The following is a 25420-nucleotide window of genomic DNA, read 5'->3' as shown; positions in this document are numbered from 1 at the left end:
GCTGCAAAGTTAATCAAACTTTCTTGTATTTACATTTACAGAACGTGTGTGTGAATTCAACAGTTAATACATGTTTTATAATGAGCAGTTTTTTACTGTTGCTACTTTAGTGTTTCACCGTTAAAATTGTTTTTTACAGTGAAATAATGTAGTTTTTACAAAGCAGTAATGCAAAAGTTATCAAACTTTCTTGTATTTACAATCACTGTACGTATCTGTGAATTCAACGATTAATTCATGTTTTATAATTAACAGTTTTTTACTGTTGCTAATTTACAGTCTTTCACCGTTAAAGCTACAGATTTTTTTTACAGTGTGTAAATGGCTGCTATATTGCATATATCTTGCAGTAATGTCCTGTTGCAAATTAAGCCTTTACTGCAGCAATTATGTTTCTGTCTTCTTTTTTTCAACACAGTAACCGTACATTCTATAAAGCTACTGTGAGATGGGTCATCTATGATCCAAATACATTTACATTTATTCATTTAGCAGATGCTTTTATCCAAAGCGACTTCCAAGAGAGAGCATTACAAAGTGCATAGGTCACTGATAATAACAACAAGATAACCCCAAAGCATTGCGGGTAGTCAAAAACAAAAAGCACACATTGTGAACAACCAAAAAATAAGTGCCAAAGAACCATAAGAACATGTAGTTAAGCAAGTTACAATTAAACAACATGAATCTCTAAGTGCAAGTATACCTGTAGAAAAGCAAGCAACAGTAAAAAATAAAATAAAGAATAAGATTAACTAAAATAGAATATTTCGCAGCGAATACAACAGTTTAAATCAGTTACCACTAACCAACAAGAGCAACAAGTCTCTAAGCAAGAGTCATTGTGATCCTTGAGGAAACTAGCATTGGGTTCAGCAAACCATTCCTAAGTACTGTTGTACTATCGGAACAAGTGCGTCTTGACCCTTCTCTTGAATGTGGAGAGACAGTATATGTGTCTGATGGAGGTGGGGAGTTGATTCCACCACTGGGGGGCCAGGCAGGAGAAGAGCTTGTGTTGGGACCGGGCTTCTGTAGCCTTCTCTTGAAGGTGGAGAGACAGTCTGTGTCTCTGATGGAGGTGGGGAGTTGCGGGCCGTGATGGGTAGCCAGTGAAGGGAGATGAGGAGCGGGGTAACGTGGGAGCGTCTGGGTAGATTGTAGACCAGGCAGGCCGCTGCGTTCTGAATCCTCTGAAGAGGGCGGGTTGCACATGCTGGGAGACCGTTGCTGTTTTTGGACGCTTTTATATAGGCCTTAGTGGTTCCCTATTTCTGTATCTGCAGTATCTTTCCCGAAATTCAGCCTTGCATAATTACAGCCACTACCAGCATTCCCACAATGAGCTTTCCTCAAAACGCTGTTTCTGTGTCTGTAGCACCCCAAATGCCCCAGACACTGTTTTGGTCTCAACACCTGGCTTTAGGAACTGGAAAAAAAGCAACTGAGAGAGATGCAGGGTTTTCACTACAGGAAAAATCTGATCGGCACAAGTACTGTATGCAATGATAGCATGGAGGGATTATCAAAGGTCTGTTACAACTGATGCAACACTGGCAGAAATCCAAAACAAAGAACACACTAACCAAGTACTGTTACTTACAGTTACACAAAACATAGCGCAAAGAGTACATGATGAATCTGAGAAGTCCAATAACAAAGGGAACTTCAGGGAAATTCTTAGCACAGTTCATAACCATGATGACAATTAGTGTTTGAGTTTGGGTTACATTGTGTAAATTTGAGCATAAAATTCACTGTTTTGCCAATTGTGTGTTGTAAGTGTGTTGGCAGGTTAAGAGTTTCGGAAACGTGTTAGAAGTATAGGAAAAATTGTCATAACGATTGTAAAACACTAACTGTTTTGCCAATTGTGTGTGGTAGGTGTGTTAGTGCATTAGAGTTTAGGAAACTTGTTATATGTATTGAAAACATTGTCATAGCTATTGTAAAAAAAACTGTAAAGAAAAGCATTCATTTAACATAAAAAAAATCATGTTAGTTTAGCAAATGATAATCTAATATACAACAACAAATAAATGTTTAAAATTCATCTAAAAAAGTTGTTTACCAAATAATAATTTGATGTATAGAACATGAATACATAATTTTGTGTAAACAAATACATATTCTTTCAGTGTACGTGCGCTTTGGATGACTCTGGAAACTGAACATTTTGAACCCTGCACAAAGAAAATTACAAAGTAATGCCAATGGGGAAGTTCTACAGCCACCACCAAATTCATCCCTCTAGCGATGAAAGTATGCCAGATTACACAAGTGGCCTAACCAGCGTCCGTGTGCTTACCGGGTGCGCCCTCTTCATTTTGATTGTTTCCACGCTTTTGGGGAACACACTTGTGTGTGCTGCGGTCATCAAATTCCGACACCTGAGGTCTAAAGCGAGCAACTCATTTGTCATCTCCCTTGCGGTGTCTGACCTGTTCGTGTCCGTCCTGGTTATGCCTTGGAAGGCGGTGTCGGAAGTGGCAGGATACTGGCTCTTTGGTGACTTCTGTGACACCTGGATAGCTTTCGACATCATGGGCTGCACTATTTCCATCTTCAACCTTTGTATCATCAGTATGGACAGATACTGGGCAATCTCCAGTCCATTCAGATACCAGCGTAAAATGACCCAAAGATTCGCTTTTGTGATCACTGGGATGGCCTGGACGCTGTCTATTTTGATTTCATTCATTCCAGTTAAATTGAACTGGCACAAGGCAGAGACAGAAAACTCCATGCTGGACAACCCAGATAAGATAGAAGTGTGCGACGCAAGCCTGAACAAGACGTATGCTATATCCTCTTCACTAATAAGTTTTTACATCCCCCTGGTGATCATGGTGGGAGCGTACACACGCATTTATAGAATTGCGCGGACCCAGATTCAACTGATATCCTCTTTGCACAGTGTTGTGGAACACGCGCAGAACCAGCAATACACTAATGACGAAAACTCATTAAAAACGTTATTCAAAAAAACAACCAAAGCTTTTAAAACACTTTCTATCCTAATGGGAGTGTTTGTGTTTGGTTGGTTGCCCTTTTTTGTTCTTAACTGCATCGTTCCTTTCTGTAATATTAACAAACTTGGGGACCCGCTGTGCGTTAGCAACACCACCTTTAACACTTTCGTCTGGTTCAGGTTGGCCACTTCGTCTTTGAACCCAGTCATTTACGCATTCAATGCTGATTTCAGGAAAGCGTATTTGACGATTCTGGGTTGTAATATATATCATTCTATGCCTACTGTCGAGGCTGTTGACTTCCCCATCAAGTTAGTTTCGTACCACCACGATACCACGCCCCATGAAGACCCAACCGTCACCCCGGCTCAGCGCCCCATCATTGTCCATCACAATGATTTGGACATTCCGTTCGACAAAGTCCCCCCCGGTTTTTCACAGTACCAAATGTAGGCCCTTGCTAAGATTAAATTTACTATTGCATTTTCGTTTGTTTACTTTTCCTATTTCAATGTTGTAAACTAATACTGTTACATTACATACAGGGTTCTAAATTAACTTTTTTGATCACGAGCCAATTTAGCTGGTAACTTTCTAAACTTACCAGCCAAACAGAATTTCCACTAGCCAAATTCTTTCCGGTGAAAATAAGAACAATTATGACTTTCACTGAATGCATTTGATCATTTTATAACATTGTTGGCATGAAAAACACAGAAAATGAAGTAAAATGAAGCACAGAAATATGATGCAAGGGTATGTGAAATCTACGGTGGCCCTGAAGTGCAAACCACACCCCCTAATATGAGTACATCCCCCAAATGAAAATACTCCCCCCCAATACGAGTCAACTCCCCCCAAAACGGATGACTTGTTCACCTCCCCCCAATACAAAAACCTGCTCCCCCCCAATAGAGTCAACTCCCCCCAAATCAGATGACTTGTTCACCTCCCCCCAATACAAAAACGCGCTCCCCCCCAATACGAGTCAACTCCCCCCAAATCGGATGATTTGTTCACCTCCCCCCAATACAAAAACGCGCTCCCCCAAATGGAAAACGACATTACATTAACTCAAAAACACATTACATTAACTCTGAACGGAAAGGGTAGGTACTACACTTTAGCGCTGATTGGATGCAGTAGGCTAACTAACAAGAAATAAGAAATTGATCGACAGAAGTACAAAATGCAATAGCCTGGCAGAGTTACGTGCACCAGAACATGTGTTTGGCTTTAGAAGAATGTAGCAAATAGTAGGGTACTTAGGCAAAAGTATTTCGAGTTAAATGTAAAAATCTATAGCCAAACAACTATCCTGGTCCACGTTACTCTGTCATTGTGGCATTTCATTCTTCTGTAGTCAGGGCCGTACGCAGGGCCCAAAAAATACTGAGGTCATGAGTCAGAACTTCTAGGCGGGTTCGGGGGCATGCTCCCCCGGAATTTTTTTAAATTACATTATTTAAATATGGCCATTTTCTCTTATTGAGTCTTAAGGAGCAAAAACATCATCATTGTGACTTTTGAATATGGGGCGGTGTGGAGCTTTTGAAATTTTGAGGTAAACATGGGGCATTCTGAGGCTTTTTGAAGGACCTTTATGGGACTCATGAAGTAAGGGCAAGTTACCACAATTATTATTATATGGCAACGACGGTACGAGCGTTCTGATTGGATAATGAGTAGTCACCCCAGCCGCGTATTGCCCTCCTCGCCGGTCAATACGGATCCGTATTGCCCTCTGACGTCAGCTTCAAAATGAGCGATATGGACAAGTCAGCTGCTGAGTTTTACTATCCAGATGATGCTGAAAAGCTTTGTCATCGAAAGTGAGGATGAAGACCAGACTCTTTGAATCACTTGTGTCGTTATTTTGTGATGAAATTAAAGCCATTTTAGCAGAACCATGTTGTCAGCTTTCTATAAAAAGTAATGAGTTGCTTGGCAACACATGAAACACACCGTGAGAAGACTTGAGAGCTAGCTACAATTAGCCTAAAGGTACCATTTATTTTCGTTTACAAAATGAAAAGAATCTAAAATTGCCATATAATAAACTACTTACTAACCTCGACCGTTCGGTCATGCCGGGAAATATCAAACTGAGGCTGGAACGTATCGACCGAGCCATAGCGAGTCAGTTTGATATTTCCCAATTGCCACTGAATTTCATTTTCAATCAATCACATCAATGACATATCAATCGCAAAATGAATGTTGATTCAACCGGTGGAAATTGATTGACAACCGGTACTGACGGAGTTAACCCAACTTTGATTTGATGTTTCCTTATCCGAGTGCTGCAATACAAATATTTCCACATGAAAATGAATCTTTCTTCTCACAGTCATCTGCCACTTAAACTTCTCTTAACCTACATGTTTAGTTTGCTGCGCTCCTCTTCCAGTGACTGTAACTAACATAGGCTATTCACTAACAGTAGCGGTATGTCTATGGCAGAGCCATAGAAAAAGATTCTGCAAATTCTTTTTCTATGGCTCTGGTCTATGGCGGTAACATCAGCGTCCGACTTGTGTTTGGTGGTTACCATAACGACAGTACGTTTTGTTGATGACGCGCAGCACGTATGTCCAAACTCTTGAGCTACTCGGCTCTTCAAGTATAAAATCACGTTACGGTTTGTGGGAGACCAAGATCATCGTCCTGCAGTCAGTTTCACGTGTACTTTATTTTGAGTTTATATACCACGATTTAAGCACAAAAAAAACTGAAATACGAAAAAAAATACCGAGGACACGACCTCGGTGTCCTCAATGGTAGTTACGGCCCTGTCTGTAGTGGACTATTAGGTTTTTCTTCTGTAAAGTCCTGCTTCCTTCAACTGCGTTTTTAGCGTGCGCATAGGCTACATATTGTGAAACGTTAACAGCATATCTAAGATTATTTCATAGGAATTACCCTGATTAAAATAAGAGTAGTGTAATGACTCTGAATTGTAAACATGTTTCCTCTTTCCTTCCAATCAAAACGATTAAGTTCATGATAATGACAGAGTTACTTGGACTAGTTGGCTATCGATGTTTACGTTTAACACTGCAATTTATGCTTTTGCATACATAGCCTATGCTACATGCTTTGATACCCAAATAAATGTTCTGGTGCACGTAACTCTGTCAGACTATTGCATTTTGTACTTCTGTCAATCAATTTCTTATTTCTTGTCAGTTAGCCTACTGCATCCAATCAGCACTAAAGTGTAGTACCTACCCTTTCCGTTCAGAGTTAATGTAATGTGTTTTTTAGTTAATGTAATGTCGTTTTCCATTTGGGGGAGCGCGTTTTTGTATTGGGGGGAGGTGAACAAGTCATCCGATTTGGGGGAGTTGACTCGTATTGGGGGGGGAGCGCGTTTTTGTATTGGGGGGAGGTGAACAAGTCATCCGATTTGGGGGGAGTTGACTCGTATTGGGGGGGAGTATTTGTATTGGGGGGATGTACTTTTATGGGGGTGTCATTTGCACTTCAGGGCCACCGTAGAAATCACCAACACGTGACTAAGTAAGGACACGATTTATTGTAAATGTACGGTGGCCGACATGTGCAAACGCGCTGCAAACTAAGAAAACACATGCATACAGACAAAACACAAGCAAATTAAGAAAACATCTTAATTAATTTGACAACACATGCGTAGCATTCAGCAAACGCGCTACAAATACGCACAACACAAATACATAAACACGCTGCAAATACGCGTTGCAAAAACGAAAGCACGCAAACCAAGAACGCTGCAGTACATAAACGCGTTACCAAAAGGAAAGCACGCAAACCAAAAATGCTGCATCCAGTTTTCACAACGGAAGTTTTCCAGGCCTCTAGGGGGAGATCCAAGTGGAACATCTTGATTTTCGGCCCCATGGAGCGAGAGAGAAAGAGAGAGCATATGAAAAGTTTGGACCAACATCGAAGTAAGTCTTTTGAAAAACTGTAAAAGAGGAGGGGCACGTGTAAAAATGAATACTAATATTTTTATTTTGCCTCTTTACTTCGATTTTGGTCCCCTTATTCAAAACAAACTTCTCACCTGCCCTCTCTGGTTCGAAAATCACGCTCTTCCACTTAGCGCTCCTACTAGAGGCCTGGAGCTCTTCCGTTGGGTTATCTGGATGCAGCTTTTTTCTGTTTGCATTTGTTTTCGGGGTTTGCCTGCTTTCCTTTTTGCAGCGCATTTCTATATTTGCAGCGTGTTTATGTAGCCCATTTGGTTGTGTTGTATGTATTTGCAGCGCGTTTCTATATTCGCAGCGCGTTTTGCTGAATGCTGCGCATATGTTGTCAAATACATGAAGATGTTTTCTTAATTTGCTTGTGTTTGTCAATTTGCGTGTACTTGGTCTATATTTGCAGCGCGTTTGCACATGTCGGCCACGTATAAATGGCTAAAACGTCAATTCGCATCATGATGAGATTGACTCCTGCCCATGCATTTACAGTAACGTTTTGTCCAAAGCAGGCTTTAATTAAACTGACCCAATATACTCTTTATTAGGAACAGTGTATATACATTACACTAGACTGTGTCAGTAAGCAACATAATTTTCTTATGCGTAGACTACATGCGGCAATCCTTACAAAACATGACAACATTTTCATTGTCAAACACAAGCCATTCCCGACCTGTCAGACATTTGGCATTACATTTTCTTTTCTTCGTTTCTCTAGTGCTATCAATATCCTCATCCCCTGCCTCGTTCCTCTTCTCGCCCCCAGAACTTTGTCCTAACAACCGCCGCATTAAGTTAACTTTTTACTTTACTACTCTAGCTAGCTCTTATTACCTCCTATGATCCGCTATGCTTCGTTTGACTTCTTCCTTGTGTTTTCTGGTGGAAACTCTGTTCGTTTCCACGGTTTCTCGCGCTGGTTTCACTTCAACTGCGCGCAGCCAATGGGCGTATAAAACGTTATCACGTAGCATTACGGCAGTGTTCATGGGAAACTCAGGAAATACTGCCAGGGGGATAAATGACCGACCGAGAACCATGCCGAAAACAGAGCCTGATGTATCATTCATGTAATGCCTCATGTATCACCGGCCAAACTGGCTAGTGAGTTTTTATTTACACCCGCCAAAATGAATTTTAACCCGCATTTGGCGGGTTGGCGGGTGTTAATTTAGAACCCTGATTACATATATTTTATATAATTAGGTCTGCTGACAGTCAATATTTGGATTTCAGTTTATGTAAGCTTATTGGTTGATCCGTTATTGACCCTTGAGCTGATGTAGGAAGCAGTAGCGGCTTGTTAATAAAGGGCGCTAGGGAGCCTCCCCCATAAAAATTCCAGAAAAATGCATGTATACTTAAACACAAAAATAATATAAAAATAAAATAGTTTATTCATACAATGTGTAGTAATCGCCTCAGTGTTTAATAAAAATGGGTTTTAATCAGTAATGAAAAAACAAGATGTTTCATGCGGTTCCATGGGCCAGGGTTTGATGACCGGCACAGGAAAATGCTCGTCTGACGCCATTCGTAGCCGATTGTGGCGCTTACAGGCGCTTGCAGCCAGTGTGTCCCAGGCATTCTCGGCTGCGACTAACGCAAGGCTGTTCACACCAGACACGCATTTCTCCGCGCAGGTCACCAAGCCTTTCGGCTACTCGGAGCCTTCCTTGACGCTTAAATGGTACATAAACATGGCATCAGCTATATCCCAGCAATGATCCTTATCTACATTGTCCTTCAACTTGCCAAGCATGACCACTACCAGCTACGCCAAAGAAAAGCTAGCTATTCGTTGACGCGGGTGGCCTGTTACATACCTGAGGAACAAGTTTCACGGTTCTAACTCTGTTACACTGGTCCTAACCAGACTTTCGTACATTTCATTTGTACAGAGAGTCTGGCCTCGCTCCATTGACAAGCGTTGACTTCCTTGTAGGCGGGTACTCTGTTGAAGTTTAAAACTATTGGATCTGCCCAGAGCCACTCTGATCTACCATAACCAATCGCTAGCGTTCGACTTAGCCAATTCCTTCACCACTACTGTAACGGAGCTAGCTGCCGTAGCTGGAAAATTAAACTGTTTCCGAACCCCATGGGGAGCAGGGCCACAAAATCATGGCCACCAACAAAACTCAGCAAAACTTGTTCTTGCTCCGGCTTTAGCTTATGGATATTTGGCAGCGTTGCTACAACGGACTGAATGGCTTCGCTCGCATCCTTCTCCGCCGCCATTACGGAACTACAACACAAACTAGCGCCACTCCCTCGGTTCGCTGATTGGCCGGTAGAAAATTAACCGGAGACATCTGACTTACCCTCATGGCCAGACCTAGTACAGAAGAAATATCAAAATTGAGCGGAAGTACGTAGGAGGACAGAGCCAGGCTACGTACAACTCCCTGTGCTTTTTAACTTTGAGAATTAATTTGATGTCGTCCATCTCCTTGAATTTCTCGGTGCTTTTAGATAATCGACTTAGGGGGTTCTCTCTCGGTAGGCTATATCTGCACTTGTGTGTGTTGTGTGCAATGCGGGACAACTCGTTTCTCTCAAACAAACAAACAACATTGGTGGATTTGCCCGTTTTTTTTTTCCCCAAGTCACCCAAGCGGACGTGTTTTCTGGATAAAGTGGTTGCCCATAGACTGCCAAGATCCAGCAACGTCAGATGAAAATTTCATAACCGTGCCAATAATGGCATGTCTTTGAGCACAGAGAGGATCTCAGTCACAGTCTCAGAGCATACAAGAGTCAGGTGACTTTGACCCCATACTGTCAACGAAGCAGGAGCCCTGGCAATGCTACTGGAGGATCAGGATTTTAAGTTGTTTCCAGGGCCGTCATTGATGGGTTCCTCTTTTGAAAATGTGCGCGTAACGTTATTGTTCACGAACTGCAGCAGCAGCCAGCTGGTTATCAATAGAGAACAGAAAAAGACAAAACAGAAACATTAATCGCAACAGCAAAAATGAGAGGAGAGGAAGAAAAGACAGGCCAGGGCCACATCAGGAGCCCAGAATATCAGCCAAAAAATGTTTTCGAAGAAAGGTGAGTGTTAAGATAGCTGCACAGGCGCTCAGTGGTTCACGAGAAATAGCGTAGCTCGCCTTGTCCAACGTCACGATGTTGAAGTGACTAATGTTAGGAGCTAGCGCTAGCCAGCTACTAACATTACTTCGTTGACTGAATGACACTAACGTTTAACGTCACGTGTGGTCAGCAGTGTAAAATAATCGCCTGACAAGGCTGACTTTACAAAATTATCCACTAAATATCATCCACAGAAAAGATCAGTAAGGTTATAATTCGCCAAACGCTGTCAAAAAATTCCAGTAGCAGTAGGACACAATTTTCCATTCTTACATGAGTGTTTACTAAAACTAAACTGCTATGGTAGCCTGTTGACATGAGTCTTGTTACAGTTATGTTAAGCAGGGGCTAATCTTACAGCTTGCCATCCTCATACAATAATAAAGTGAAGCTGTTTCTCTAGAGCGATGGCATTGATAAGCCAATTTAGATTTTTTTTTATGTTAATTCCAAGACTAGGTATGTTAGTTTTTCATCAGTTGTTCCATAAAACATAACCATAAATGTGTATAAAAAGCAATATGAAATTAAATAATTCAACCTTTATGTGCTGCTACTCCAGAATCAGCTGTAGCCTCCTCTGACCCCCACTCCCATCACCCCAAAGATGGGACCATGTTGATGATGGTGACTGAGTGAGGTAGACACAAAGTGAGGTAGATACAAAAGATCAGGTAACTGTATTCCTCTAATATGATCATTATTTGCTTTCTCTTTCATTATTAAGTCTTTGTATTTTGCCAACATTATAATTCATTATCTTTGTCCTTTGCAGAAACTTTCTCCATTCCATTAGTGAGCAAAGCAGTGGTTCTCGGCCAACAAAGAGGCGCCGAGTGCTCAATCCAGGAGACCGTGAAAGGATTGAAGCAGAGGTAAGTTTGTTATAGAAATCAGTCAAAATAAAATTTTACATTTTTGTTGTGCTGCAGAGGTGTCCTGTCCACATATCATATAGTACAGACTCAAGATTATTTGTTATTTTGTTTGTATAAATCCTTACAAAAATCATCAAAAGTCATTGCAACAGTGACAACTAGTGACCTTCTCCAGGCTACTACCTTACATTTATTTATTTTTGATGATCTCTATAGGTCTGTGACACCATCCTGAAACACACTAGGGAGCGTTTCTCCTTCACAGATCACCTTGTTTATGCCACCTTGTTGCAGGGGGACAGGTTTGAGGAGTACAAGGATAGCTTTTCCTGAAGATGCATTCAGCAGCACCATGAAAGCTTACCCGATGCTCAGTGGAAGCAAGCTGACAACAGAGCGCAGTCTCCTTTACAGCAAGGAAGAGTTCAAAGCAGGGGCGTAGCCACGGGATAGGCCTGGGAAGGGAAGGCACAGGCCTACCCAATTTGTTCTAAGGCAGAGGTCGCCAACCTGTCGATCGCGATCGACGTGTCGATCTCGGAGACTTTCCCTGTCGATCTCCAAAATAATTTCAGAAATACTGATCTCCGACTAATTCATGAACGCGGAGGATTCTTAAACTGAACGCGCGTTCTCTTGTACCTGGATTTGCATATTGGCCTGTGCGTGTTGCAAAGCAATTCACCGACAGAATAAATGGGCGTTTTTTCCCGAAGACGACCTTTGAGAGACCTGCTATCCCAGGATACCTGTGGGCGTGGTTGCCGTTGGTTTGTTTATTTACCCGGCCGTGTTGTCCACATAGTGTTAGCAAGCATGGCAGAGGCACCACGAAAGAGGGCGAAAAACTACAGTTTCCATCATGAATGGGAGGAGGAATTCATCTTTACCTTGGTAAAAGACAAGAGTGTGTGTATGTTGTGCCACCAGCATCGCTTATTCAAGGCGTTATTGGATGAGCTCGATTCGGCGTATGGAGACCTGCTTCTGCATGCTGATGTCAGGTGGTTGAGTCGCGGAAAAGTGCTGCAGTGATTTGTTGACTTGCTGCCTGAGATTAAGACGTTTCTGTCGAAAAGGAACGAGGAGCACGAGGAACTTTCAACGGATGCGTGGCTACTGGACCCGGGGTTTCTGACGGACCTAACCGGAAAACTGAACTCGCTCAACCACGAACTCCAGGGAAAAGACCGGCACCTCCTCCACATGATCAGCGCAGTGAATGCGTTCAAGGCCAAACTCTGTGTCTGGACCACGAATCTGAGGAAAGGGACGCTGACACACTTTACAAACCTGGAAAAAATGTCACAGTCCATCAAAGACTCTTCTGACTTTCACGCTGAGCAGTACTGTGTGCACCTGGACAAACTGGCAGCGGAGTTCAGTCGACGTTTTGGTGAGTTAGAAATCATGAAGGATATTGCTGCATTTCTTTCAAACCCATTCCTGCCTATTAATACAGAGGAGGTTGCAGACCAATTCGAGAAAGCATTTGCTTTGCCAAGTGGAGTGGACATGGAGATGCTTGATTTGCAAAATGACATTGAGCTGAAAGCCAGGTCAAGGGACAGTGACTTTTGGGGACTTGTCAGCCGAGAGAAGTTTCCTCTCCTCAGTGCATGTGCACTAAAAGTGAGTGCCTACTTTGGATCGACCTACCTCTGTGAAATGGCATTTTCACAGATGAAAATCACCAAATCCAAGTACAGGAGCCGGCTTACTGACAGACACCTCACAGACTGCCTCAGACTGGCTGTCTCTGCTTATGAGCCAAACTACAAGGCACTCACAGACAGTGTTCAGTCACAGCCATCACACTGACTTGTCACATGAGAAATTTGTCAGTGTTGTGTTGTAACTTCAGTTTATAAATAAAACCGTTCATATCCAGCCTGCTCATTGCAAAAGTGTTTTTTCTTGTTCATATTGTTCACAAAGTGTTTGATTTCATTCAATTACAATAAGGCCATATATAAAGTTAAGTTGTAAGTTCAGTCTGGAGTCTGTTCTGTCTCTCAACGCCTCAATAGGTAGATCTTCGGGTCACCAAGGCAAAGGTCGGTGATCTTTGGCCTAAAAAGGTTGGTGACCACTGTTCTAAGGCCTACCCAAAACGAAAATATTTCCGAAATCTTATGCACCGGGGGCACATCGCAAAGTAAATAAGGAAAAAAACCTAAAAAGATGCCTATCCATATTTTTCTAGGCCTACCCAAAAATATTATTCTGGCTAAGCCCCTGGTTCAAAGCCTGCTGTGGTGCTGTGGACCTCTTCCAGCTCTTTATGGAGAATAGTCTGGAAGAAGTATTTTCCAAAACTGTGACTCTCCTTAGGCCGTGTTCACACTTGACTTATTTTTTTTAATAAAAAATCGCTGCCTTCGGCGCCTTTTGAGCGTTTTCAGCGCGAGAATTCAGTCACCTTAACAATGGGAATCATACATTCTAGCATTCTATATAATAATATACGTTATTTTCTGTTTGTTACTTGTTGACAGCTATCTACTATGGCAATTACTTGCTTTGGCGTTTGAGTAGGAGGGTGTTGAACAGCCAAGGCACCGGTAACTAAGGTAGGAGGTTACTAAGGAAGGTACACACGTACCTACTCTCCTCGTCCTGATTGGTCAGCTATCAGAAAGGCACTTGACGTCACCCAGCGCTGAAAAGTTGAGAAAACTGAACTTAAAAAGGCGTCGGGCTCAGCGCTTTTTTAGAAGTTTTTGAAAGGCGTCCACTTTTCAAAAAGGCGGCTGCCTTTATCCTATTCCCATAGGGTTGCATGTTAAAAAGGCTCTGAAGGATAGAATAGAATGACCCACCATGACCCAGGAGAGGCTGAATGCACTGGCCATGCTGTCCATGGAAAATATACTTGTTAGTAAGATGACTGACTTTAATCAGAGAGTCATTGAGAAATTTGCTTGCCAGAAGAAAAGGAGAGCGAAATTGATGTTCAAGTAGTTGACATACTTTTTGGTAGTGGGTGGGAGGATATGATTAAAAACAAAACTCTGTCAGAGTCACTATCTTCTTCTTGTCAGAGTCACTATCTTCTTCTTATCTTCTTATACATATGTTTGTAACTTGAATTGAGTATTGTATTGTCTTGCTGTTCTTAAATACATAGTTGTTTAATCAAAGAATCATTGACAAAATGTGCTGGCCAGAAGGAAAGGAGAGCAACATTTATGTTCAAGTCGTTTACATGCTTTTTGGTAGTGGGTGGGTGGATATCGTTTTCAGTATATCAGTCAGTCACTATCTTCTTCTTGTTATTATCTTCTTATTTTCTTTAACATTTGTTTGTAACTTGAATATTGTATTGTATTGTGTCTTGCTCTTCTTAAATACATTTTTTTTTTTAAGTGCTGCCTTCTGTTTATTATGGTCTGTTTATCATGGTCCTGGGGAAATAGGTGTAGTCCTATGACCCTTTAGGTTTAACATACTCAATTATTTTTTGTTGTTGGTATATTTAGGAGGTTTATTATATTATATGTTTTCTTGTCATAGGTGTAAACCTGTTCTGAGTACTTACATGTCATGTTATTGCCTTGTTCTGAGTACTTATATGTCATGTTATTGCCTTGTTCTGAGTACTTATATGTCATGTTATTGCCTTGTTCTGAGTACTTATATGTCATGTTATTGCCTTGTTCTGAGTACTTACATGTCATGTTATTGCTTTGTTCTGAGTACTTATATGTGATGTTATTGCCTTGTTCTGAGTACTTGTATGTGATGTTATTGCCTTGTTCTGAGTACTTATATGTGATGTTATTGCCTTGTTCTGAGTACTTGTATGTCATGTTATGCCAGGTTGTTTAGCCTTGTCTTGTGCAGTGCCCAATCTGACCCTGTGTTGTTTTGTGCATTGGACAATAAAAGACTGAAACTTGAAACGCTGTTCCGTTTTTATTATGTACCATGTACCACTATGTACCATATGTAGGCCTAATTGAAAATTGCCTCTTACATTACCTCTAACATTGCCTCTTACATTGCCTCTTCCATTAAGGAATTGCCTCTTACGTTAAGGACTTGGGCATTGCCTCTTACATTAAGGAATTGTCTGTTACATTAAGGAATTGCATTGCAAGGGAAGTCCACTCCATAAAGCTCCATGCCAGCCAGCCTGATATTACAGCATGAATTTGTCTCCGCACAAAAATAATTTCTGTAACCAACTAAATAGGCTACGGCAAGTGCATATGCCCAAGAACACCTGGCGGCGAACGGTGACAGCGAAGCTGAAGGAGATGAACCTAACCTGGGGCGAGGCACAGCATGCGGCACAAGACAGGTCCAGATGGAGGCAGATCGTCGAAGCCTTATGTCCCACTAGGGATGAAGAGGATTAGTAGTAGTAGTAGAGTGCAGATGAACCTCACACATCTAAAGCTAAGTCAAATCAACAGATGTGGCCAGGGCTGGACAAGGACAAAAAATCGTCCCTGGTATTTTTGGCCCAGGTGGTCCACAACCACTGTGATTGGTCAGACACATTCCCTGCAGACAGTCCTCTTGTCTATATATGCGTGCTTTCTATGATATGAGTTGCTTAGTTCAAGAGGGGTCTCAAGACCTATCTGTTGATCTTACTCTTAAATAATTAATTAATTCTTATTTTTGATTTGTATATTTATGGTATTTTAATATTTGATATTGTATTGCCATTATTGTTATTATTACTTATTTTGCTTAATATTGTCTCAGCAACTTTTAAAAACAGTTTACTGTTAATTTTAACAATTGTAAGATTCATGTTTTGTCGCTTTTGGACAAAAGTGTCTGCTAAATACAATAACCACAACCGTTCCCAAAAGCTACAATAAAGCTGAGAAGCAGTGTACTCACTCACTTGTTATTGACGATTTGGAGGCGATACAGTACACAATGTCGTAACAGTGGAAAGCTGCATGGCCCAACACTGGATTATTACCATACAGATACATTTTTCAGTTTTTTTACATAGAGTACCTCCACAATGGCCGCACATCCAGGTTACCGCCCAGAACGTGACGTCGGTGAAAATATAGATGTCTCATCCGGAGTCGAACGTCCGCACATGGCGACCATCTTGCTACAGTGAACTCGCTCACCCATAACATTGGGTTGGTGCTACATGTACTTTTCAAATAACCATAACTTGCTCAATTTTCAACCGATTTTCATACGGTTTGGCTTGTTTGGCAACGTCAGATATGTAGCTATGCCATTGACTACTTATTAATAATTATGTAATAAAAAAAATAGAAGTATGCAGTGGCATAGAAGGGCATACCTAGGTTTGAAAGGAGAATTGAGAAGTAGCCTTTAAAGTCTACAATCCATTAGTAGAGAATAGAAGGTGAGAGTAGGGCCAACTAAGTGGTGAAAGAAGGATGAGGGTCTCCTTAAGGAGAACGTGTGTTGATCAGGAAGTATGTTTTTTTTCTCTTATTATAGTTACACATTGCTGAATAAACACATCAAGCTCCCTTGATTTGAAAGATTATAAAGATATTCTGTCTTCGACTAAGTTTTGAGAATCCTTTTGAAACCAATTCTACAAAATACACACAATCAGAAACTTCTCTGCGGGTTCCCTTACCTGTCAGCAGACGTATCAAACCACCTGTACTTAAGTCTTACACAAGTGTTCTTCATTGAGTTGTAGTAAAACCTCTTGTCAGAAGTATAGGAGATGGGGAGCTAGATACCTGCTGTATGGGCCTGGAGTCTCTGGAGGGGCTCTCTCTGAGAGGAACCTTCCCAAAGAGCTTTTCCCTCTCTTGCTCTCTCCCTCTCTCTCTGTTTCTGTCTCTCTCTACCTCTCTTTATCGCTCTCGCCCTCTCTCTGTTTCTCTCTCTACCTCTCTCAAACTCTCTCTCTACCTCTCTCTTTCTTTCAGGAGTCCATGCCCACCTTTTGCAGCATTGTCCTACTATATTAAATTTCTTTCAAAATTAAAGTATATAATGTTTAAATATAATTTGTGTCCGTTTATTACGTGCCCCCCTGATTAAACACCAGTAAAATGTGTCTAGAACCGCCTCTGGTTAAAGTAACTCACGACCACACCCAGCGACCTTGTAGTCTAGCCTATTTTTTAAATACTGCAATACTTTTATGCATCTCAAGGCAACTTTTCCAACACAGGATGTAATAAACTCAATAAAGCACAAGTTATCAATGGGATGGCGAAATTCAACCTATTATTTTGCCTTGGCACTTGCGGTAGTTGTCTTATGTTTTAGGAGTGACACTAATCACCTCCCCTCAACAATTACGTACATTTTACACAGACATGTTATCAAACGTTTCCTCTGACGGAGAGGAAGTCCGATTATTTAAAATAAATTAATGATAAAAAAATCTGATCACACTTCAAATGTCCATAATTCTTGTTGAATTGTTCCATTTTCTTTGAATACTTGTGCTTTGTGTGCTGTAGTTTTAATAACAGTCAACACATTTCCTTATTTAGAATGTTTATTCATCAGAAAATGTCATTGGAAAAGATTCAAAGAATAACCGTTAAAACCGTCAATAAAATTCAAAGAGAAACAAGATTATTCACAGTGTAGGCCTATAAAACAGCAACAACAACTAACAGCAATAACTTTCCTCGAAATTCTATATTTCTGTCTCAATATTAATGTCACACTTTAATTTAAAACTCAGATACATTCCACATGGTCCAGTTCAAGCTCCCTTAAAGTATGAGTAAAGGTACATATGCATGACATATATTAAACCTGATTGGGCTGGGCTGAAAATGTGATTTTGACATTGAAAGGAATTTATTTTATTTCATCAACAACATCATAAGTACAGAACATTGTCAGTATCTTGACTCAGGCCTACTGAATTGTGATTACAATCTTTGGACTGTGGCTGTAGACACATTGTGTATTTTTATTGATAAAAGGCACAAAAGGTGCAATTATATTCAAAACTACACACTTTTGAAATCAAAATGTGTTCAAACAAACCAACATACCTGAGGATGTCTTCTTACATAATTCTCAAAAGGCACTTACTGTTTGCATGTATCTTTTAGTCTGATACTTATCCTGTTGAACAAAACACTCTCTATGCTACCGCTTCCATTTAGATAGAGTTACTTCTCAGTAAAACCGGTGACCTGAGCTTGTGTTTTTCAGCAAACTGATTTCGCGGATCGGTTTCGTCTTCCATCTTCTCGTTGACTATAAGGCTTGTCTCACAACACACTTGTTTCGGTTTGTCTTTGGAAGTGACACGAGAAACGTTTCACCTCGTCAACGTTTCGTGACGCAACGTTTGACGTGACGTTTGTGTGTGAGTCATTTAAGATAATTCGACACAAAAGCTTTGCTTTGTAACTTTCATCGCAATAGGTGTCTGTTGTCAGAATAGACCACACCAGCTCCACCCACAGAACAAGTGTAGACTTACGTAAAAGTTAAAAAAATGGCAGTTCCAAACAACACGTTAAAAACCTGAAATAGGATTCAGTCTAGAGACTCTTTCCAGCATGTTATTTTCTTGTATTTAGTGGTTTTGATTAGCAACGTTTCTTTTTTACATTTACATTTAGTCATTTAGCAGACGCTCTTTTTATGTACAGGACACTCAGCAACAATCCTGTCCATTGTTCATCCAGGTAAATTCCCGAACATTTCCCAGCACACCTCCCTGAAACAGGTGCTCCTTCCACATAGAATGTAAACCTTAACAAGACTTCCATGTGTTGTGGGTGCAGTAGTTAGTTACCAGCCTGCAGTGAGCACATGACTGTCACATGCACGCACACAGGAGACGGCATCCTTAAGGCCTTCAAAAGGTTAGAGGTCATAGCTGAGTTTGAGGTCACTCAGAGGAGGCAGTGAGGTTTTCCAGTAAACTCTCTTCTGCCAGCTGAGAAAGATACCTCTGCAACGGAGAAGGAAAGAGAGACAGAAGGAGAGACAGAGACAAAGAGAGAGACAGACAGAGAGAGAGAGAGACAGAGAGAGAGAGAGAAAGCGACAGAGACAAAGACAGAGACAGACAGAGAGAGAGAGAGAGAGAGAGAGAGAGCGAGAGAGAGAGAGAGAGAGAGAAAAACAGTGTTTTGTAATTAGAAAAATACTGAGTTGTGTGACACAGTTACAATACGTACGTTGTACGTTTGCATCATCATCAATGATGCAAACCTATTTATTTTTTTCAATCGCAAATCATTTTTCAACCTTTCAAAACTTTTTTTCTTGTGTATAGTATGTTTACCTACCTGCAGGTTCCTATAGTGGATGGTGCTGCGACAGTGTGCGGTCTTGGCTGTCTCCTCATTGGTGTAGAACAGCCCACACAGCTTACAGTAGAAACCTGTCTGCGGAACGATGAACTCCACCCCTAGAACACCAGCGGGCCAATCAGAAAACAGAGCTTGATCGATCGGTTTGTTCTCCTCTGATTACATTTTAGTTTAGCTATGATAAAAGGTTGGTCCTTCTGACCCACTGCTGGTCTTGGCTTCATGGAAGACAACACTGTCACGATCACACCCAGACTGGTGAGTCTATCAGCCATGACAACCTAGGCCACTGTTGACTATTCTGTGTCTGTTAGCCACACACTCTCTCGTTTTTTCTCTCTCTTACACTCTCTCTCTGCCCCTCTTCTGTATAACTATGTGTGTGTCTCTCTCTCTTTTTCCCTCTCTCTATCCGAGGACACAACGTGATGAAAATCGCACCCCTGTCCATGGTCAGACAAGACTGCTGTCTCCAGTATCATTCCATCCTCTCACTCCGTGTTAGATAACCTATTTTGTGAAGCAACATTAGCCTGTAACGCCAGCTATGTGCTATCCTGTTAGTACCTAGTAGTAATATAAATACTGTACATCCCAAGGGGGTATTTCACAAACCCTTCTTAGAAACAGGCCGGGCCTATTGAGTTCAGCACACTCCAACCCACTCTCCATTCCTGGCAGAGTAAGTGTTGGTGTACCATCAGCACGCAGGATTCATAAATGATCATTGAGTGGTATGTTCATGGAGTGGCAGGTTGCTCCTAACCTATGGTATATCAGGATGCCACATAGGCCTTTGGTGAAGGACTGTCTGGTCATGCAGGGTTGCTAGTTTACGTTCACGGCTAGTTTTGTACCTAAGGGAATGCTGTGTTCGCTGATGACCTTGTCTTGTTCTCGCGTGGGAGTGAGAGCCTCTATGTCTGCCTGGCTGGACCCAGGGAGGACTGCTGCACTCTGGGCAGCTGGAAAAGAAAAACACAATCACTTGAACCGTGAACCTAGTATTTTTAAACGATTTAATGTTGATCCATGATCATTTCCGTACCTCGTTTAGGACTTTCAGGTCTATGTAGGGGCTCCTTGCTGTCAGTTTCTGGCATGGTTCCTGTTTTCCTGGCCTCCTCTTCATTCTCCACATCTTGGCATTTACTGCCCTCACTCGCTTCAACGTGATTGGTCAGCGGCTCCTGTGTCAGTGTCGCTATTTGCCCATTCTTGGAAGCATTGACCTCTGACCCCAAACACGTCTCCTCCAACGCAGCCTTGAACTCCTGAGTGGGGAAGTCCATGAAGTCTGAACTGGACGGTTTGGAGGGTTCTGGATCGCGGTCCGGTTCGTCCGTGTTCTGATTTGTCGGCACTTCCTCTGTTTTATCCTCCTGAGGTGTGTCCGCCCCCTTCCCTCCTCCCCCCTCCCGGCCGGTGTCCTCCATCTCGGAGCAGGTGCTGGACTCGGGGGAGTGGCGAGTCGAGTCGGGGGCGGGGCCCTCCGCTTCCTCCAGGGCGAGCTCTTTCACGGGTGACGTCGTGGCTTCCTCCGTCAGGCCGGGGAGGTCGGGCTCAATGATGGAGTCGTCCTCTCCTCCCACTTCGTCCACCGTCACCAGCTCCTCCATGTTGTGGGGGTACCAGCACTCGCCCTCCGTGTCCTCTCCGCTCTCCCATCCCTCCGCCTGGGCAGAAGAAAGAGGGATGAAGGATGGGTTTGCTTGCTTTAAGCAAGAGAAAGCTACAAACAAATATTTTTTAAGCATGAGAAAGCTCATTGGCTACGGTCACTCACCTCACTGTCTTTGTGACGTGCTGTGGCCTCTGTGGGATTGTGGCTCTGCTGAGAGGACTTTGACTTCTCCTTAGATGGATGACCCTCACATGCTTCTCCCTGCGGCAGTAAAAACAAAACAAAACAAAAAAACGTTTGAAATTGTAATACCGCTAGTCGAAGATATATTTCATTTCACACACAGTCTCTATGGAGTTGATGTCGTGAAGTCAACACAAGATGAGGGTAAAGACATGATGGGAGACAACCTGAGAACTGTTCAACCGCCACTCGTCAGAGCAGATCTCCCTTCACTCACGTCATTCTCCGCGTTGATCTCCTTCTCCTGTTTCTCCTCGTGTCTCCTCGTCGTCTTTCTGCTCCGCCCCTTCGACGGCGAGCCCTGCCTCTTGTCTTCTGCCGACCTGACAGGAAGTGGCTCGTTCGCCATCTCCGCCTCCGAGTGCCGGGACCTGCCGTAGTAGTCCCCTTCGCCTCCGCTCCTCCTCTTGGACTTCTCGTGACCCCTCTGGTACGGTGGCCTGGAGGGCTTCTCCGACTTGTACATCTGCTCTTTCATGTAGAACTCTTCATCCAGGTTCCTATAGGGGGGGAAGGGCATTCCCTGGGGGCTGCCCCGGGGGTACCAGTCTCTCCCACCCCTCATCCCCTCGCCTCCCGCACCGCCCCCCCCACCTCCTCCTCCCCCCCCTCGCTCATCGGCCGACCGAGGGCTGATCCGGTCCGAGGGTTTCAAATACAGTTTCCGCCTCTCCGGCGGCAAGCGTCCGTTGGGGCGCTCGTCGTCGCCGCCGAGGCTCCCGCCTCCGTTCCTCCACGGCGGTTCGTCCCTCTCCCGGTCTCTCTCCCGGTCTCTCTCCCGGTCCTCCTCGGCCCTGCGGAGGTGTGAGGACCAGTCCCAGGAGCCGCGTCGGGGCCCCAGGCCGTTGCCGGGCCGGCATGGCGCCCCCTGGGGGCTGTGTGCAGAGCTGCAGGAGGTGAAGCTGGGGCTGTGAGAGCGAGGGCTCAGGGAGCGGCTGATAGGACTGCGGGAGCGCGCTCGCTCCGGGATGTAGCTGAGGGAGGAGGAGGTAGGAGGGAGGGAGGAGAAGTTAGGAAAGAGACAAGAAACAGGAGAAAGGAGCTAGGAGACAGTAGATAGGTGATAGGAGTTAGATAAATGAAAAGGTTTAACCAGAAACTTTCAGAAGTAGACAATTGAACGGCCTGTATCAGTTCTCTCCTCTATGTTGTAAACAAAGACATACTGGTCGACCTCCTGCATCTCATCTCTTTCCCTCTGAGAGTGGATGTCCTGGATGATGGAGTCCACATCTTTACCAGGTTTCTACAACAGAGGAGAACAACCATGCACATCTGTAAACATCATCTCTAATGTGAAGAAGCCACAGACATTAAGAGTCCCCGGTCTACAGACACACAAGAGTTTTTTTTTTTTATACTGGAAACTGGCCCCAAATGTCTTAGGCTGAAGGAAAAGATAAGGCCATAAAGGAAAAGACAAGGCCATGACTTGGTCACCTTAAGCTGAAGCTCCTTGTATCTCTTGGACATGCGTATAAGCAGCTTCTGGTCGTTGATAGTGGCCGGGGTCAGCTGATAGTACTGGACCATGGCCTGGGCCGCCTCCACATACGCCATCTCCAGGAACGCCTGGGGGGGAGGAGACAAAAACAACCAATCAGGAGGTGAGAAGAGAAGGAACAACCAATCGGGAGGATACTATTTTTAAAGCCTCTCAATAAATGAGTCTCTAGGACGTCTCCGTGGTATACTTTTAATTGAATCTGTTTCTTGATAGCTTCATCTTCTCTCTTTCGGAAACAGATGACCAAATGTATCACAACAAACAAGGGGGGAGGCCAACTCATATTCAACCTTCACACCCACATCCCATTTCATTAGCACAGTAAATCACCGGGACAGTTACATAGCGTGGGCTAATCCCTTGTAACCAACACCATCCTTTTAGTATCCAGGAATCTGATAGGCCCAATCTGAAAGAGTCGTCCATATATCTGTGATCATTAAGGGTCTTGAGTGAGATGTCAAGTTCTTAACTGTTGCTGAGGGAAATATCGTGAGGTCAGGGGTAGGAGAATACAGACAGAGGTTTTTTTTAAGTATCATTCTTTTTGTCAAGGTTAACACTAACATCAAAACTTGTAAGCATAACACACCAGGACAATAATCGCCAGAACACTAATTGAGCCAAAAGGCAATTGTGAAACGCTTTGTGAAATTGCTTGTCCAAAAAGGGCTCTGCAAATAAAGATTGATTTGAATGAGAGAACCGCCGTACCTGGTGAGTGGAGCGCATGAGGATGTAGTTGGTGACTTTGCCAAACGGCAGTCCCAAGTTGATGACATCATTCTCGGTGCAGCTGCCCTCGGGAAGGTTGCAGATGTGGACGACTCTTCCTGTTACTGACTTCCTGGGAGGGAACGGCTGTGAGAGAGAGAGAGAGAGAGAGAGAGAGAGAGAGAGAGAGAGAGAGAGAGAGAGAGAGGGAGAGAGAGAGAGAGAGAGAGAGAGAGAGAGAGAGAGAGAGAGAGAGAGAGAGAGAGAGAGAGAGAAAATAATCAACGAGGGAGCTAGAATCGTGGAGGAGGGTAGAGGAACACGTACGTCAGAAACATCAACGTCCTCAAGTAACGTTTGGAGCTCACATGACTATATGAAATGACTATTTGCTTTTTTTGATACAAACATGCTTTTTTCGTTTTAGATTGGTTAACTATTATTCTTATTCCCAGATCGATAACGTGAAATCCATAATTAATATAAGATAATCCTTTTTAGGATTACAGCAGCGCAGAGATAGTGCAAACTTAACAAACAAGAGTAAAGAAAAATAATACATGTAGCTGAATAAGTAATAAGACAGTAGGTATATATATATTGAACATATTTTGGGGGTTTGGTGGTCTACTGGGAACACAGCTGGTTGTACAGCTTGACAGCAGCAGACAGAGAGACAGAGCTGCTTGGAGCAGCCAGGGTGTCCCGCATGGGATGTGGGGTGTCCATCATGGATGATATTACACGTATTACTGTAAATCATCATTACATAGTGGTACATTAGATGTTATTTCTGTCCCTTGTGTGACAATGACATCATCCCAGCTTCAGTCACCTCATCCAAAAGCTTCCATGTGACTGATTCTGTCTGGGTCCACCAGCCTCTAACGATGTAGTTGCCAGCGGCAACCCTACACTATCAACCTGTCCAGTGGGCATTTTTCTACCCTGCATATCGACCCTAACAGCTCTATTACAGTTTTTCTCAATTGGTTTGGCTCATTTCACGAAACAGAAATGACATTCTCAAAACAACACGTGCAAACCTCCAAACCGCTGGGCACTTGTTCACAACAGATTGGAATTGTTCATTCCTTTAATCAAATTGCAATTGTATTAGCACAACCTTGTAAATGACAAGTGCATTGCCTACAGTTTGCACACATTTCAAATGATTTGGCACATCTTTGAAATGGTTAGGTATGATTGCCTTCAATTAGGCCAACTATCAATTGAAAATATCTTGCTGGTCTAAACTGACTGTTGTTTCTCAGTCAAGTGGTTGTTCTCTGCAAAACATATTGGCATAATTTCCTTGTGTACATCATCACCTGCACGATAGTTCACTCCACTGTCAAAATCTTTCAGGCACATAATACCATGAAAAACATAATGGTATATACTGTAATATGGATCTCTTGGATCATCTGCTTACGGTCATACGGTCAGGTGCAAGTAGAACTTTACAAAACAAGGGGACACATCCGATCACCAATCACACAGTAAGTTTAGTTAGCTGACAGGAGCTATCCAGCAGTATCAATGCTTCCATCAAATATATAGAGCTTGTCCCAGGCCAGCTCGGGGGAAACATCACTGTTTGTGCTGCCATTTCAGGGAATGGTGTAGTCACCCACATTCCCAGTCTTGGCCCATACGATACCCAGACACTCCTGGTGTCCTTGGACCACCTGCACTCCGATCTTATCCCTCTACATGAGAGGGGTTTGGTAGGGCCTCACTTTCTTACATTTGTCGAGGATGAGCAGGAGAGTGAGGACGACAACTAGTGAAACTCCAGCTTTGCTTTACTTTGCTTTACTCTGTCTGTCTGTCTGTCTCTCTCTCTGTCTGTCTCTCTGTCTCTCTCTCTCGGTCTCTCTCTCTATGTCTCTCACTCTGTCTTTCTCTCTGTCTCTCTATCTTGAAAACATGATTGAGACTATGTTGGCAAATGCCCAGTAGTCGCCCCCGGCCTGACAGACAGGCCCATGTGGCGAGGCAAAGGTCGAGGCAGAAGCGAGGCAGAGGGGTGATACACCAGAGAGGGGTGGGCCAACTTCCAGTAGCTGAGTTTTTATAAGGAATTTGTTGGAAGGAAATCCTGCACTAACAGACATGTCACACTCAATACTGCGGGTCAGAGAA

General features: G+C 43.0%; 2 protein-coding genes and 1 long non-coding RNA gene across 4 annotated transcripts in view; 2 read left to right on the top strand and 1 right to left on the bottom strand.

Annotated features, from left to right (window-relative positions):
• The first annotated feature begins 1925 nt into the window (after positions 1 to 1925).
• Positions 1926 to 3425, top strand: LOC124483692 (D(5)-like dopamine receptor). The gene has a single exon (XM_047044232.1). It carries the CDS (start codon positions 2208 to 2210, stop codon positions 3423 to 3425), a length of 1218 nt encoding a protein of 405 aa, XP_046900188.1. The 5' UTR covers positions 1926 to 2207.
• A 3440-nt stretch (positions 3426 to 6865) lies between these two features.
• Positions 6866 to 11461, top strand: LOC124483509. 2 transcript variants are annotated; one of them, XR_006957848.1, is made up of 4 exons: positions 6866 to 6904; positions 10602 to 10713; positions 10815 to 10914; positions 11134 to 11461. It is a non-coding gene; the product is annotated as an uncharacterized LOC124483509 (long non-coding RNA). The 2 variants fall into 2 exon arrangements; XR_006957847.1 differs by lacking the exon at positions 6866 to 6904 and adding an exon at positions 8931 to 9997.
• Positions 11462 to 17386: 5925 nt separating this feature from the next.
• rbm20 (RNA binding motif protein 20) overlaps positions 17387 to 25420 on the bottom strand; it is a 30875-nt gene continuing 22841 nt past the window's right edge. Inside the window, exons 7-15 of the mRNA XM_047044231.1 lie at positions 23273 to 23419; positions 22492 to 22623; positions 22218 to 22297; positions 21269 to 22025; positions 20971 to 21069; positions 20233 to 20860; positions 20042 to 20149; positions 19161 to 19282; positions 17387 to 18820 (exon numbers count right to left, since the gene is read on the bottom strand). Of these exons, the coding sequence (XP_046900187.1) occupies positions 18758 to 18820; positions 19161 to 19282; positions 20042 to 20149; positions 20233 to 20860; positions 20971 to 21069; positions 21269 to 22025; positions 22218 to 22297; positions 22492 to 22623; positions 23273 to 23419 (2136 nt within the window). The 3' untranslated portion in view covers positions 17387 to 18757. The remainder of the gene's footprint in view (positions 18821 to 19160; positions 19283 to 20041; positions 20150 to 20232; positions 20861 to 20970; positions 21070 to 21268; positions 22026 to 22217; positions 22298 to 22491; positions 22624 to 23272; positions 23420 to 25420) is intronic.

This window comes from Hypomesus transpacificus, chromosome 21 (assembly GCF_021917145.1).
Source record: "Hypomesus transpacificus isolate Combined female chromosome 21, fHypTra1, whole genome shotgun sequence".
NCBI lineage: Eukaryota > Metazoa > Chordata > Actinopteri > Osmeriformes > Osmeridae > Hypomesus > Hypomesus transpacificus.
The sequence above is the reverse complement of the archived record's forward strand: the minus strand, read 5'-3'. Positions and strand labels throughout refer to the sequence as shown.